The 16,483-nt window shown below is 51.3% G+C and overlaps 1 protein-coding gene across 6 annotated transcripts in view; it reads right to left on the bottom strand.

Annotated features, from left to right (window-relative positions):
• Positions 1-2,285: 2,285 nt before the first annotated feature.
• GLCE (glucuronic acid epimerase) overlaps positions 2,286-16,483 on the bottom strand; it is a 42,219-nt gene continuing 28,021 nt past the window's right edge. For 5 of the 6 annotated variants that reach the window (XM_075575420.1, XM_075575423.1, XM_075575421.1 and 2 more), the window contains 3 exons: positions 9,396-9,967; positions 7,449-7,691; positions 2,286-5,772 (listed from right to left, as the gene is read on the bottom strand). In XM_075575420.1, the coding sequence (XP_075431535.1) occupies positions 4,748-5,772; positions 7,449-7,691; positions 9,396-9,954 (1,827 nt within the window). In that variant the 5' untranslated portion in view covers positions 9,955-9,967 and the 3' untranslated portion in view covers positions 2,286-4,747. Of the gene's footprint in view, positions 5,773-6,233; positions 6,343-7,448; positions 7,692-9,395; positions 9,968-16,483 lie in introns of all 6 variants that reach the window. The other variant, XR_012788876.1, reaches the window with a different exon arrangement.

The raw sequence follows: 16,483 nt of genomic DNA, 5'->3' as shown, positions 1-16,483 counted from the left end.
ACCGAGAATGCAGAAATAATGGAAATGTAGGATTCTAGCCGTGTAGAGCAAGGGTGAGCAACTCCAGTCCTCAAAAGCCACCAACAGGTAAGGTTTTCAGGATATCCCCGCTTCAGCATAGGTAGCTGTCAAAGACTGAGCCACTGATTAAGCCACCTGTGCTTAAACCTGAAAACCTGCCCTGTTGGTGGCCCATGAGGACTGGAGTTGCCGCCCCCCCCCTCCCGGCTTAGGCTAAGGCCCCGCTCCCAGAGTCAGCGCACCCGCACTGCTGACAGGCGGTGCCCTGAGATACACAGACCACGATATGCGGTCTGTAGGGAGCGGGAGCCGGAGCGGGAGGGGGGCGGGTTGACAGGGAGGGGGGGCGTGGCTTGAGCGGAGGGACCCGCTACTCTCCCCCCGCTCCCTCGGGCTGGAGCTGGAAAGTAAGTTTAAACACACACACGCAGGCACTCATTCATACACACACGCACGCACACGCACACGCACGCACACACGCACTCATACACACACACACACACACAGACAGAGGCAGGCACTCAGGCACACACATACACACACAGACAGGCACGCACGCACTCAGACACACACACAGACAGGCACTCACCTGCTTTCACTCCACACTCCGCCCCGCTCCCCGAAGCCTCTCCTCCTCCCGAAGCCTCCCCTCCCCATTGGCTCACAGCCACACACGTCACGCGTCAACGCTAGGAAACACCATTCTCTGGTGTCTCCAGCGGCTGACGCGCCACAGCGTGTAGTCAGCTGTGCCGCCAGGGGGGACCGGGACCGGCTCGCGAGGATTCCCCTGCTGGTGGGGAACTCGCTACATTGCCGCCAACGAGCGCAGCGGGACCCAGGCCTTAGAACCACCTATGATTTTTACTTACTCCGGTAACAAAGAGGTTAATGCTTAACTGAAGGGGGAGGTGGATATTTCCCCCACAAATCGATGACCATTCGGTGTGAAGAAATTGAAGTGGTTTGAGCAGATTTGATGCACTTCCTGCCTCAGGAGACAGCCCGCGGCTTATAGACAGACGGGCACAGATCACAGCGCTCCTTCCCCCATCCAGGTCTGCCTCTTTCATGAACCTGGCACCAGATAGAAACCCCAGCTCAGTATACCCAGCAGGAGGGCTCTGAACACAAGAACGCGATCTCTCTCAGGGGTGGCCAGCTCCAGTCCTCAAGGTTTTCAGGATATGCCTGCTTCAGCTCAGGTGGCTCAATCAGTCCCTGGTTCAGGCATCAGCCTCTGAGCTACCTGTGCTGAAGCAGGGGTGCCCTGAAAACCTGACCTGTTGGGGGCCCTTGGAGGGCTGGAGTTGGCTACCCCTGGTATAGAGGAATAATCTCGCTGTGTTCACGCTGCAAGAGCACAGATTTTGAGCAGAAATTGAGCAGAAAATGTTCACACCCAGCACAGAGCTCTTTACATTCTGCTCCATTTCCGTTTCACCACATTGCTTAGCGGGGGGAATCAATATTTGGATTTCAGAGTCAAATCCATCTCTGAAATAGAGGGCAGCATAGGACCGGCTCCCAGCTGGTGACCGAAGGGGATGGAATATAACTCCGTGACACTTCTACAGAAATCTGACATTTATCCATGCATGCATTTATACACGCACACGCATGCAGCAGAAGGATGTCAGGAAAACAGCCAGCTAACAGAACCGGAACCAGGAGAACCTCTGCAGCTCAACTGCTCTGTTGTCAGGTCATACTTACAGCTTTAGCCACCAGTCTTCTCCCCGGGGGAACAAAATGGTCATCGCCAGCCAATAGGAAGCTGCGATGACTGGCAGCGCCATCTTAAAAAAACCCAGGAAGTGCACCGGCAGTTAAAACTAAGCACATCAGGGAGCTGGTTCTCCGGTGCTGAAGATACAGCTGTTCCCCACTCCCCCAGGATCCAATCCGGTTAAAATAAAATGATTTTTTTTTTTTCATTTTGGGCACATTGCCATTTTGTCACCTGCTCCTATTTGTGGGAATTTTCGGAGTGGTGTTGGAGCGTAACTTAGCAAGCACATGTATATCCTACATATGCTTCAACGCCACCCCGAAAAATGTCTGTAAGGTCTCTTTGCTGAAGCGGCCTCAGAGAAGCGGGTGCATCTTCCACTTGGATCTTGAGTTTACATGTTGAGCACACATCATTATGTATTATTCACTTTATTATTATCACAGTATTGAGTACAATAGATGCGCTTGGGTTCTCCACGTTTTGTACTAGTTGTGGGAAGGCCAAAAAAATTAAATAAAAACCAAAACAATCATTTCATAAAATGTTTATTTTACAATCTTATAAAGCAGCTTTACATGAAGCATGAACGCCGATCTGTTTATCTGTTCTATAAACATAGGGGTAGGTACCTTAGTCTCTGCAAAATATCTCACTGTGTATAAAATGATCATGGGCACACTGTGCTTAAGAATACAAAGTCTATACAGCTTGTACAAAAGGACCGCCTCACCACAAGGCATCCGGTAAACAAAGTATTGCATATATATATATGTGCATGTACATATCACTGAAAGTACACACACATTCAGAAACACATGGTGTATACCCCACATGTAGACGATCATGGAGTCAAACAACGAAACACGTACAGATACACCCAGGGGATGTGAAGTAGCTTCTGCCCCTCCTGGCATGGCGTGCGCACGCCTTGCCTCTGGTACAGTGGAAATTAGGCTCTCTCATTGTTTGATCATTCCAGTACAGAGCTTTCATACACAGGACTGTATAACAGACTCAGACTGGTATTAATATTTATCTGTATCCACCTCTCAGGAATACATCTATTTCATCGCAAATTCATGGGGAAGTTAAACTTACATTGTCATTGAATGTATGAATACTTTGGGTCAGTCGGCTGTACCCCGAACAGGGCAGAATGAATGGGAGAGAGGGCGAGGGTAAGAGCGATACCTGCAGTGCACAGCCCTGGGAACACATTCTGCCCCGTGTGCGTCTGCCAGCGGTGTCCCCATGTCCCCCTTAGGGACCCTACGTGGGTCAGAGTGCTTGTTGGGTCGCAGAGTATCACAGTGACTCATTATCAGAGCACCAAAAATGTAGCAATTACCTCATGGGGAACTCGTGTAAACACAGGTTATTATATCAGCATTGTCCTGACAGAGAACTCCCGCTGACCGTCAGAATACTACGCTAAAAAGAACATGCGGTGCAGTGCAGTCAGGCTGGTTGTTGCAGCTCAAATAAGTAAAAAGTCTGATGAAAACCCAAAGAATTATCCACATTGTGATCAACCAAACAAGGCAGGGCGTGTCCAGCATCACTTCCTGTACTCCCCCATGTCTGCAAATACAAGAGCACGGACTTCTGATGCATGAAAACCAGGGGGCCCTACAAACTGGACATTCAAGCCGTGACTGCTCCTCCACCAACGCCAGTCCTCAAGGGCCACTAACAGGTCAGGTTTACAGGAAATCCCCGATTCAGCACAGGGCGCTCAGCCGGACTAAGCCACTGATTGAGCCGCTTGTGCTGAAGCAGGGATATCCTGAAAACCTGACCTGTTGGTGGCCCTTCGAGGACTAGCATTGACCACCCCCTGTCCTGGATGATAACCAGGGGTTAGCACTGTTGTGGGAGATCGAGGGAAGTCCTTTCAAAGTAAAAGAAAGGCAATAATAATAATAATAAAAAAAATGATAATCAATTGAATGGAAGTTAGTGCATCGTTACCTGTGCGTTATCAGCACCGGTCACCGTGTACTGCGAGGACCTTCGGTGAATGACACTTAAGCAGCATTGCCGCTTTAAGGAGCCCCGCTGATTGTGATGGCGCAGGGGGAGTCGACCTATACTTTTTCAGTTTTACAAACTCGCATCCCACTTTTTATTTTTTATAAATAAAATCTATATTAAAAAAATAACCCGGTATCTGGTTTTGTAGCGGGTACAAAATGAGCCGGAGAGAAGTGTCCCCCTTTGTTTTAAGCAGGAACAGACACAGCCCCACTAATTCTTACAATGACAGACCAGGGGGTGCACAACTCCAGTCCTGAAGCCACCCCCAACGGGTCAGGTTTTCAGGATATCCACCAGTGCTGAAGCAGGGGGGGGGAAGCTTGAGGACTAGGGGTTGAGCCCCACTGGAGTGTACATGCTCCAGGGGGGGTTCCCGTTTTTGGGATGCGTTTCTATGCCATAACGTGGTTAAAGTGCATTAGACAGGAAGACTAGTATTCTGTGTTTAATATTAGTTCGAATACGAAAAGAAAATCCAAAGAGAAAGGTAGATTTTTTTTGAAGTCCAGTCTGTGATGTCATTGAAAGACAACTACCCCACACGATTGTCATTACAACATATTTACACTACACTACCCTACATTTCAGTCATATTATTGGAAAATCTATCCCTTCTGCCCTCATTTTTTTAAATTGACATTTTTATACATTATAACGGCCTTCTTTGCTTTAATGACATCACAGGGTCAGCAGCCCCCAGGGAAATAAGGAATAATTCAACCCAAATCTTTGGAATTTTCATATAAAAGTCTCTGGTATCTTTCTAGGTTAAACAAACCCAAACTAATATTGAATATAAATACTAGCATGTTTAACACACTTTGAGATACAGGAGGGGGGCGGGGATTCTCAGGCGTGGAACATACAGAGGGGAGAGATTTTGTAGCCAGGCAGAGAATGCACCTGTAGTAAACATGGCAGCTTTTGGTTCCTTGCTGTGATTTTTCAACCTCTCTAATTGTGCTTGGCTCTGCCCCCTTTTAGGTAAGTCTTCCAGCGCCGGATAAAATCCCTGAAGATCGGAGACCCGTCCACGCTGGCAAGGAGCTGCAGCTGGTTGATGTGGGTGGTGTGGTAGTCCCAGCGGGCAAGGTTAGGGGCTGTGCCCAGCATGAAGTGTCTCAAGTCATAGATGCTGCCGGAGCCCGTGTCATAAAGAGGCAGCATGGCACGCAGGGACTCCATCCCCCGCTCGTACAGCAGCCGCGCCTCCTTCCCCTGCTTCTCCCCTGCGGTCTCCTTCAGGTCATACAGACCCAGCAAGGAATAGATAAACCCGTTCAGTACAAAGGAGCTGGGGGTGGTGGGGTACTCCTCGTACCAGTCGTATTTATTCATGAAGGTGGCTTTCACCCCGTGCTTCTCTGAGGGCAGCTTGAACGGGGTGGTCGCTCTGAGCGCGGAGTCCAGGTACCGCTGCTCCTTGGTCAGTAGGTAGGCACGGACTAGCGTGGATATGGCCTGCCCCTGAGCCATGGCGGAGTACCACCCCGGCTCCAGTGCCTTGAAACCCTCCCCCAGCTTGCGAGTCACCATGATTGGCCAGCCGCCCTTGGCATCCTGGTTCCTCACCAGCCAATCACTGGCGGCAAAGAACGCGACGGTGTGGGCGGTGGTTGATATGGTGACATTGTCCAGGAAGCCGCTGCCCTTCACCACGATCCGGACCACCTTCTTCGGCATGATCTTGGTTTGGCGCACAGCTTTGGTGTTGGACAGTCCAACCCCCTTCTTCAGGTCTGTCACCAGGTCACGGGTCAACGTGCTCCAGACTGTTCGGGATCCCACACCATAGTAGACATCACGGTCGTGGAAGGCGATGAGCTGCGAGTTGGTGACGTAGTGTACGGTGAACAGCTGGTTCTTCTCAGTGGTCTCCAGCACCACAGAGACACTGCCGTTGGTCAGGAACTTCAGATCCAAAGACAGGATGAAGTCTCTCGTGTTCCCCAGCGTCAGCGAAGCTCCCTCCGAATTCTCTGCGGGAAAAGAAAGATGGGAGTGGTAAAGAGCCTGCAACCTGGAGATTTCAAGTGAGTCAGCAAGATGCAGGAGGGAATGAAAAGTGCCGGAACAAGAGGCCATGGCTCTGCAAACTGAAAGGTGGGAGCCTCATGGGAAAGGAATTGCTTCTTCACAGAAAGAATGGCAGATCCATAGATTAGCCTCCCAACAAAGGGTCTGGATAAAACACAAGGGTATCCCAAATATTAAGAAAAACAAAGCATTTAACAGGGTCCGGGATCCACAACAGATAGAAAAATGGGCATACCGAGTGGACCAAGTGGTGCTGATCGGACATCAATGTTTGTTTATCACGCGTGTCCACATCTCTGCCATCCAGAAGATTTAGTCAATATGTGCCTGTGTGTTCTATTTCTGTGTGTATCCCAGTCACGCCAACACCCAGTGTAATATTCTGAGTGTGCTGAGCACTTACATTTATTACTTAATTTCCTCTGGACTTGGGGTACGTGAGGGGAGCCTCCTCCATATGTACTCACAGCACCCCCTATACAACAGGGTAACACTTCACCAGATGAAGGAGCCTATTTGCATGTGAATAGAAAAGTGAAATAAACCCATTAGAGGAGTCAGATGTTTAGCCTCTGGAAGAGGACTCTATTCAATTCTCCTTCCCCCCCGTCCCCTCTTCTCTGGTTTCCGCCTCCTGAGGCCTGTGCAGAACCTCCGTCCTGTCTCACACCTCTCCCATTCTGCCTCTTTAATAAGCTTGTAATGTACTTCTGCTCCGAAGATCAATACCAGTAAGGATTAACAAGTCAATTACTTTAGGAGACGATGAAGTCTCCTTTGTCCCTCCAGCAGAGACCCTAGTGGATAAAGCAAGAGGACCAGACCTCCCCCCCCATGTTATCAATACTTAGAACAACACAGAAGATCCTCGCTGCACTTTTGTTAAATTGGGCCATCATTAACCAATCAGCTCAGTCCTGCTTTGCCAAAACACACAGTTGCCCGGTGCTCCAGGTAACGAACACGCCTGGATCAGACGGAACAGAGAGTTTACCCGTTTATATGCCGAGAGTTGGAGGATAGAAGTGTATAGAGCTACTTTGCCATCATACAGTGGAAGATGCTCTTAGCAAAGTGTTGAGCTGCAATGTACATTTACCCTGCATTGTATGTTACTGTCCTGAGGTCTCGTGCTGCTGGACCCAGGAAAGCTTTCCAGAGGCGGCCAGCCTGACCCCAGATGAGCCAGGAGAACTCGTGCTAATGACACACTGTTACTAATATATCACGCAAGCCTTGGATTAAGATCAGTAACAGTGTATCACACATTACAGTAGAGCCCTGTATCTAGCAATGTATGAAGAGAGGGAGTCTGTGGATTATCTGAGCTGTGAGAGATGATCCAGGGATTTAGAGCGGCGGCCCACATTCTCTGTCCTTATTTGGCACATTAAAGATGGTCTAACATTAGTAACCGTGTCTTATCCTGTAACCGATCACGTGCTGGTGTATCTCGCTCGGTATCCATGCCCCTGTTGGTCTGGGATCGCAGTGTAACATTGTATGGTTATGGTATCCGTGCACCCAGCATTGCTCATTCCCGGCATCGCTCTGGCAATGGTAGAGGTTGTATTCCCATTCATTAAATCCCCCCTGGCCCTTGATCCCAGTCACTCACCTGGAACCACAAAGTGCTTGACGTGGCTGCCCCTGGTCTGGTCATACACTGCGGTGACAGAGGTCCCCTTGGGGACACTCCACGCCCCCACTGTTCCCCCGTTCCTTCCACCCGCCCTCTCGTACACCTCCACGTGGGGGGCTTTCTCGGTCAAGTTCTTGCTGTAGTGGCTCAGACCATACTGGGCAATCTGGATGGGGTAGAAGTATCCCTGCGGCCCCCACTGCGTGGATAAAGGTACCCCTGTGGGAAGGCAAGAGCACAGGGAAGTGTGAGGGGGCGGGGAGAGAGTGACCATGTACACAGCACTTTACAGAATAAGCACACACAGGTAATACACAGGCACAGATAAATATAAATACAAAAAGGGAGAACACAGGCACACCGATACAGGATCGGCACACAGGAGATTGGGGAAGTTTCTGGACAGTGCCAGCCCTTCACAAGACAGTTGGCCCTCCCCTCTTCTCCACACCCGTTCTCCCTTAATCTGCATAGTTATGTGGAGCGAAGAGACGGGCACAACGGATTTATGCAAAAAAAAGGATTTAACCAGCCAAAAACACCACGTTTTGGTTGCAACATGCTACCTTTATCAAGGTGAGGGATTTGCATGTTACATCCAAAACGGCAGATTTTTGGCCGATTAAATATTTTTTGCACTTGTCCCTTGTGCCCGCCTCGTCACTCCCACACTACTTTGTTGGGCCGTCCACGAAGGCCTTACGTGAGCAGGAGAACCACTATTGTTTGACTATTTTTCCCTGGTTGTAGAGTGGCTGGAGAACCACAACTTTTCTATTTGAAACCCTGGAGTGACACATTGACAGCTCTGCCAAAGACGCTGCACGTCCCCTGCTCTGCCCTCAGGACCTACTCCTCACCTCAGTAGTGGAGGGAACATATAACTACAGCCTTCTGGGAGTTATACGACAGTAGAGCGGCCTTTGTCGTCAACACAGGCACAGTCCGCACTAATTTCTACAGGGCCATGGACACCGTCTCTGATGGCTTTGGAATGACGTTTACCGTAGAGCACAGGTCCCCCCCCAACGCGGTGCCCACCAAGCCTTGTGGGAACCAGCGACGCAGTGCTGACGACAGCTGCTGCGTGCCTCTCTCTCGTGCACTCGAGACCTCCCCAAAGCTAAGTGTAGTGTGTAAACACGTTAATTGTTTGGTGCCCGCCACTCTCTCCTGAGGTCTCAAGTGTGCCCTTGGGGACCCCCGTCGTAGAGCATTGCGTGAGACCCAAACACGTCGGCCTCAGCATGGAGGTGGGTAAATGTTGGCTCTAGTCATCTAGATCACATTTGTACCTAAACAATGTTAATGGTGAATATATTGTATTTACAGTAGCATGAAAATAAGATTTCCTTATACTGATGATATCTCTATAATCAGTGGTCGACAAATCACCAAAAAAAAAATCTACTCGCCACCTAGTACCACACGTATGCTGCTTGGGCCAATAGGAGCTCGCCACGATGTTAAATCCACTCGCCCGGGGCGTGCAAATGTATAGGTTTGTCGAACACTGTCTATTAGTGACTGAAAATTGCAGATATATATATATAAATAAATGTTACCCGCTCACGAGTCTTACAGGCGGAGAGTCTCCTGGCATTCTCCTGTAACTCCCGTAAACATGGCTGCGCGGCGTGAAATGATGCTTCGTTACCATGACGCTACATGACGTCAAGACATCCATTAGTGTCCCGTTTTCATGGCAACATGTTGACGGGAGTTAGAAGGGAGACACGGAAGTTGCAGGGGGAGAAACAGGAGAATTCCAGGAGACGCCGCTGGTATGACTCGCCCCCCCCCAGGCGAGCGGGCGATTGCATTTGTCGAGCCCTGCATATACATATACGTCACTATGTATCCTCACGAAAGACACAAAGTATCACTTTTTTTGTGAGCAGACATCTCCGGCGCCCACATTACCTTCTATGCCGCTGATGCACTTCACCCGGTCTCGGACCTCCACGTTATACCCCTCAAAGGACATGAATACCCCATCTGGGTGATAGGGCCCGCGCTGGGCATATACTTTGGAGTAGCTGTGGGAGAACTCGAACCTGTCGAAGCCGTCGTACTGAGCAATTTTACCGTACACCTCGAAGTACTTTTCCACCCAGGAGAAGGGCATGTAAACCTCCGCCCCTTCCTTCCGGCACCGCACCGTCCGATCCTCGTTAATCACGCAGTCTATCTCCTCGAACCTCAGCCCCGTCCCTTTGCTCCCCACCAGGGGCGGGGCCTTCTGCTGCTCCTGGGGTGACGCCTCCTCCGATCGAGGCTGCCCATTGGCCGTGTTGCTCTCCGAAGCCACCGCCCGCTTCTCCAAGCTGTCTGCATGCACGTCCGTCTTGGGGTCCCAGGGGAGGGGGTAGGTGTGGTCAACGGAGGAGCATTTATTCCAAAGCAGGACAGTCACCAGGGTGAATAGGGAGCAGATAAAGATAAGAGTCTTATAGTTGACCCGAGCTGCCAAGCAACGCATGTTCAGACCATACCTGGGGGGAGGCAGAGAAGGGAGGGTTGAGTATGTGTGTGCAAAGGACAGACAAATTTACTGTGTGCGTATACACAACTAATACATACACACTAACCCAGTGCTTCCCAACCTTAGTGCCGCGATGGACAGGCACAGAAAGAAGGCCAAAGTGTCAAAATAGAAAAAGAAAGGGGTTAAAAATAGTGACCGTTTTCCTGCATCAATAAACCAGTTAATATATGCCACTATGTGGAATCCTTAATCTTTAAAACTGAGGATTTTTTGGGGGGGGGACGGGGACCTATTCCTAAACCGTGGACAATTTTACGTACCAAACACACAGAATGGGGGACAAGAGCCCAAACACTTTTTTTTGTGGCGCCGGGTTTTAAAAGGATTGGGAAGTACTGGCTATTTGATGCCGGAAGGGCTTTCGATGATGAGGATGAGGAGAAGAAGGAGAAGAAAGAGAAGAGTAAAATCTTATACATCACAGTGCACATTTGTATAAACCAAGGATCCCAAAACCAATCCACAGGACAGGACCAGCGTGCTAAGGGTTAACATTTGCTTGTACTTTGTGGAAACTCAACCCCACCCACTGGAAGGTTAATGAGCCAAGAGGACAAAGAACTTTTTATTTGTAGCTGCATTCATTCTGAACCCCTTCAGTGTACATCTGTGTCTCTCCAAAGGTGGACAGCCTTTGGCATAGCCTAAGGGCAGCAAAAGGCTGTGAGCCGTTTGCTGATGCTAAAGCTTCCCTATTTCAATCTGAAACTCACCAGCCCTTTTATCCCCTGCACCCAATTTTCCAACTATCTGTCCATGAAATGTCTGTGAATTGACTGTCTAACTGTTTTTTTAATGTAATCATGTATTGTTATAACTCTGTGCCCAAGGACACTTGAAAACGAGAGGTAACTCTCCAATGTATTACTTACTGGTAAAACAGAGAGAACAAAACGAAGACAAGTAACCCAACTTGTAGCACTCAAACCCCTCTGCTTATTGGTATATGAATTAAAATTAATCTTTAATGATCATAATATCTAAAATAATGGTGATTAAAATAGATAGACTTTGGACACAAGCTGCTGATCCTATGTCAAGTGCTGGAGGCATTCTGGATCACTTATTAAAACAAATAGTTGAGCTTCATTGAATCAACGATCTGAAAGGGGTCTGGTATACAGACATCCCTTGCTGAGGTCTGACTAGGTATATAGGAGGAGTTATGGCAATAGAGGCGTGTGCAAATGTCTCATATCTCAGTATCCAAGTGATAACCTAACTTCTGTAGCAAATCTTAAGCTCTTAATTAGTTGTACGCTGTTGGTGACATAACAGCCTGTATAACTATTCGAGCTCTCCTATCCGTTGATACATGTGGTAGTGAGCTACAGGGTACCGGCACTGAATAATAGAGTGTTCTATTGGGGTGTTGCTCTAATAACCAATATGGCCACCAGAACAAACATGTGGTACTGTGCGGCAGAGTGAATGTGCCCATTGAGCTCTTTGCACTCCAGCTCTGATCACACACTTTAACTGGTGACCAAGTTGGTCTAATGTTGAGCATGTGTAATCAGTACTTCTGCAGTAATAGATGAAAGTTAGTCAGCGGTGTGGTAGTTTGTATACCAATTGCCCATATTCATGAATGAGCACTGACCGCTATAACCCAGTCCTATCTGCTAAACCAGAAACTGTATTTAGCCAGTAGACTATATTATGTAGTCTATACAAGTAAAAGAACAAACCATACCTAGTGGACCTAAAAGCGGGAGACTACCACTACCGTATACTGGGGTTACGGTCTCCCTCTGGCAGGAGCAAGAATCCAGCATCGCCGTGCGAGCAGTGTGCTGCCTTTGTGTTTGATTCCTGCTCGTGCACGTGCATGAAAGTAGCCGACGCGCGCGTTCCGCGTATTGAAACGCTTTCTCAAGGTTTCAGTCAGGGGGCTGTTACAACTCTGCCTTAAGAACTGAAGTTTTGTGAGCCTAGTAAAATAATATATCAAAATATTAGCATGGGATGATCGCTACGAAATCTATAATAATATGATTAATAGGTTAAAGCAGCCAATCGCCTGCCCCTGCACAGCACCCACCGGTGCCTCCACCCCCCCCTGCACAGCACCCATCCACAGGCGCCTCCACCCCCCTGCACAGCACCCATCCACAAGCGCCTCCCGCCCCTGCCCAGCACCCATCCACAGGCGCCTCCCCCCCCTGCCAAGCACCCATCCACAGGCGCCTCCCCCCCCCCTGCCAAGCACCCATCCACAGGCGCCTCTCCCCCCCCTGCCCAGCACCCATCCACAAGCTCCTCCCCACCTGCCCAGCACCAATCCACAGGCGCCTCCCCTCCCTGCACAGCACCCATCCACAGGCGCCTCCCCTCCCTGCACAGCACCCATCCACAGGCGCCTCCCCCCGGCACAGCACCCATCCACAGGCGCCTCCCCTCCCTGCACAGCACCCATCCACAGGCGCCTCCCCCCGGCACAGCACCCATCCACAGGCGCCTCCCCTCCCTGCACAGCACCCATCCACAGGCGCCTCCCCTCCCTGCACAGCACCCATCCACAGACGCCTCCCCTCCCTGCACAGCACCCATCCACAGGCGCCTCCCCCCGGCACAGCACCCATCCACAGGCGCCTCCCCTCCCTGCACAGCACCCATCCACAGGCGCCTCCCCTCCCTGCACAGCACCCATCCACAGGCGCCTCCCCCCGGCACAGCACCCATCCACAGGCGCCTCCCCCCGGCACAGCACCCATCCACAGGCGCCTCCCCCCGGCACAGCACCCATCCACAGGCGCCTCCCCTCCCTGCACAGCACCCATCCACAGGCGCCTCCCCCCGGCACAGCACCCATCCACAGGCGCCTCCCCTCCCTGCACAGCACCCATCCACAGGCGCCTCCCCTCCCTGCACAGCACCTATCCACAGGCGCCTCCCCTCCCTGCACAGCACCCATCCACAGGCGCCTCCCCTCCCTGCACAGCACCCATCCACAGGCGCCTGCCCTCCCTGCACAGCACCCATCCACGGGCGCCTCCCCCCGGCACAGCACCCATCCACAGGCGCCTCCCCCCGGCACAGCACCCATCCACAGGCGCCTCCCCCCGGCACAGCACCCATCCACAGGCGCCTCCCCTCCCTGCACAGCACCCATCCACAGGCGCCTCCCCTCCCTGCACAGCACCCATCCACAGGCGCCTCCCCTCCCTGCACAGCACCCATCCACAGGCGCCTCCCCTCCCTGCACAGCACCCATCCACAGGCGCCTCCCCTCCCTGCACAGCACCCATCCACAGGCGCCTCCCCTCCCTGCACAGCACCCATCCACAGGCGCCTCCCCTCCCTGCACAGCACCCATCCACAGGCGCCTCCCCTCCCTGCACAGCACCCATCCACAGGCGCCTCCCCTCCCTGCACAGCACCCATCCACAGGCGCCTCCCCTCCCTGCACAGCACCCATCCACAGGCGCCTCCCCTCCCTGCACAGCACCCATCCACAGGCGCCTCCCCTCCCTGCACAGCACCCATCCACAGGCGCCTCCCCCCGGCACAGCACCCATCCACAGGCGCCTCCCCCCGGCACAGCACCCATCCACATGCGCCTCCCCCCGGCACAGCACCCCTCCACAGGCGCCTCCCCCCGGCACAGCACCCATCCACAGGCGCCTCCCCCCGGCACAGCACCCATCCACAGGCGCCTCCCCCCGGCACAGCACCCATCCACAGGCGCCTCCCCCCGGCACAGCACCCATCCACAGGCGCCTCCCCCCGGCACAGCACCCCTGTACTCAGAAGCCCTTTTACTAAAGCTGCTAAGATTTGAACAATACTGTCCTCATATTACTGCATGGAAGAGGAACACCGCACTGGTATATATCGGCACCTCTCTGAGCAGTGAGGACGGTCTTCCCACCTGGAATGTAAAGGGTTAAGAGCGATATATAGCACTAACCTGACCAGAGAGGTGGGACCACCCTCCCTGAACCCAGATGGATCTGAATATAGCTTTCCCTGATATAAACCCGAGCCCACACACTGCGCAGGCTGACACTTCCCTAACGCATTCCTTATCCGGGATGAAGGGAAGACAGAGGAGCAGCGTTACACTGTGAAATGTGAATACAAATGGAAACTAATTGGGCTGAGCTCTAATTGAATCCAGATCAGGGAACAGTGCACTGGCGGCAATAGACCTGCAACCCAATGGCAGCCAAGCGTCGGCATACGGCTGGGGAGGGAGAGATCCATGTGCCAGGAGGAGTCCTGAAGGTCCCCACATTCTCTCTCCCCCCCCCCCCCCCCCATCTCAGCCCAGGGAACAGACATGTTCTGGTAGCATTAAGCTTTGCACTGTCCCAGAAGGATGTGGTGTGAGGAGGGAACTCTACGACAGCATCACTCCATGTGTCCGACCCAAGCCATGGGTGCGACATGGTATCCCACCTGTGTATCCAGGGCTCACAGGTACAGCTACAAAGCCCCAGTAATATTACGTGGAAAATGTGTCTTAGTCGGTGTGATTCTTCCAAGACTTTTTGCTACAGTGGAGGCTGCAACAGATATCAAAAATATGCCCAGTGCCCCCCCCCACAAGCAAGGCGCAGGATTACTGCTCCCATTAAACCCCCAATGCATGTGCTCTCGCACGGCAGCGTCTCTCAGCAGCTTCTTACAGCTCACATTGTTCTCAATATTTCCTTGCCCGATTGGTGAAATCTGCTCTGCTGGAAATGCCATCATCATGATGAGAGCGTTTAGTGTGGAGCCCAATAAATCTGTTGCCTCGGCAGATGGATTGTTAATGACACACACAGACACACACACACAGACACACACACACACACACCTCAGCAGCTGGTTACACAGGCTGGGAATACACACACTGCTCCGTGCAGCTTGTAGGAAGAGGGACATGGGGTCTGTCCAATCATTGCAGGACAGCAGTTACTCAGACTGACTGACCCGGGGCCTATGTGTGCAGTAACTGCCCCTTCGGCTGAGAGATCCTGCACGGGGGGACAGGCATCTTCCACCAGAGGTAACATCCGATGACCACAGAGTACCACTCCTCCGGGCAGAGTATTTCCGGAGTAATGAATCAGATTTTGGAACCACGGAACCTCCACTAAAATATCATCCTCTACTAATATACTCTAAAAAGCTTCATAATTCTGCTAAACCGTACCTCTATGGATGATAAAGCCTTAGTTAGTGGGAAACTAGTATATGATTTGGTTTCCTGGTATTCATCATTACATTGTAAGATCTGAATGTAGAAATGTCCACTGCCTTCTGGAAGCACTTAAGATCATTTAACCAGCACTACTAAAAGGGCTGTGCTATATTCGAGAAATATTGAATTATGACTATTTAACACAGTTTGGAACAAAGACCACCCCCAAAATGTTTCACAGCACGCAACATGCCCACCTCAGGGGTGCGAGAGTCGGTACAATGGGGCTGCCCTCGACATGCGGTCGGTGCAGGGCGTATATTAATATAAATATAATGTTACCAGATCACAGCTCTCGGAAGACAGAGAGTGAAGCCGTTTGGTCTGTAACGGGAAGCCGCCGAGCAGGAGGAGGAGGCAGGAGCCAGTGACGAGAGCAGAGCAGTGTCATGACTGACAGATACATCAGCGATACTTGCATACCTGCAAATTATCCATTCCCTGCACAGCAATATAAAACAGGTGATGCAAAGCACTGAAATATCCAGCCAGCACCCTGCAAGCCATTAACCCACGCTTACAACTCTACTCGGACTGTGAAAGGGTTGAAGGCAGAAGCCCAATTAAATGTTATTTTAATTCACGTGGCCAGAGACGTGGATCTTCTGGAGGGAAGACAAAGGGCGGACATTCTGCAAATCAGATTTTCAGCGAACAGAGATCATGATTTTATGGTGAAAAAAAAAAGGATCAGCTCGACCTGTTCTATAAAAAGGCCTTAAAAACTGTAATTAAAATTGCTGATGCCAGACATAGTCTGGCTACCTCAGGGGTGGCCAAGTCCAGTGCACAAGGGTCACCAACAGGTAAGGTTTTAAGGATCTCTGTGCTTCAGCACAGGTGGCTCAGTCATTCTGACAGGCACCTGTGCTGAAGCAGGGATATCCCGAGGACAGAGTTGGCCATCGCTGGTATACATGCTGGAATTCCTCAGGGCTTCCAAAATCTAAGAGCGGAGGAAACAGAGTACAGTGCCACCCCTTCCTAGCACCCCTTTTTCAGGTAGCAGTGTCAGAATGCCACACCCCCTGTTACCGCTGCATTGCACAAACATACTGCAGTAGTGAAATTAATGCTGCAATGCATTGCTTGCCCCTCTGACCGCATGGGAGGAAAAGTGCGTAAGATCAAGGAGAGCAGCCTGGTCAAGGAAACCCAGTGTCAGTCAACCCAACTATCCACTCCCTGTACATGCCCAGTAGTTAAAGAGCTTTCGGCTTATCCACATCCAACAGGTCCGAATGTCCTGCTCCCGGAGGCAGCGCTCAT

Source organism: Ascaphus truei, chromosome 18 (assembly GCF_040206685.1).
Source record: "Ascaphus truei isolate aAscTru1 chromosome 18, aAscTru1.hap1, whole genome shotgun sequence".
Lineage (NCBI taxonomy): Eukaryota > Metazoa > Chordata > Amphibia > Anura > Ascaphidae > Ascaphus > Ascaphus truei.
The sequence above is the reverse complement of the archived record's forward strand: the minus strand, read 5'-3'. Positions and strand labels throughout refer to the sequence as shown.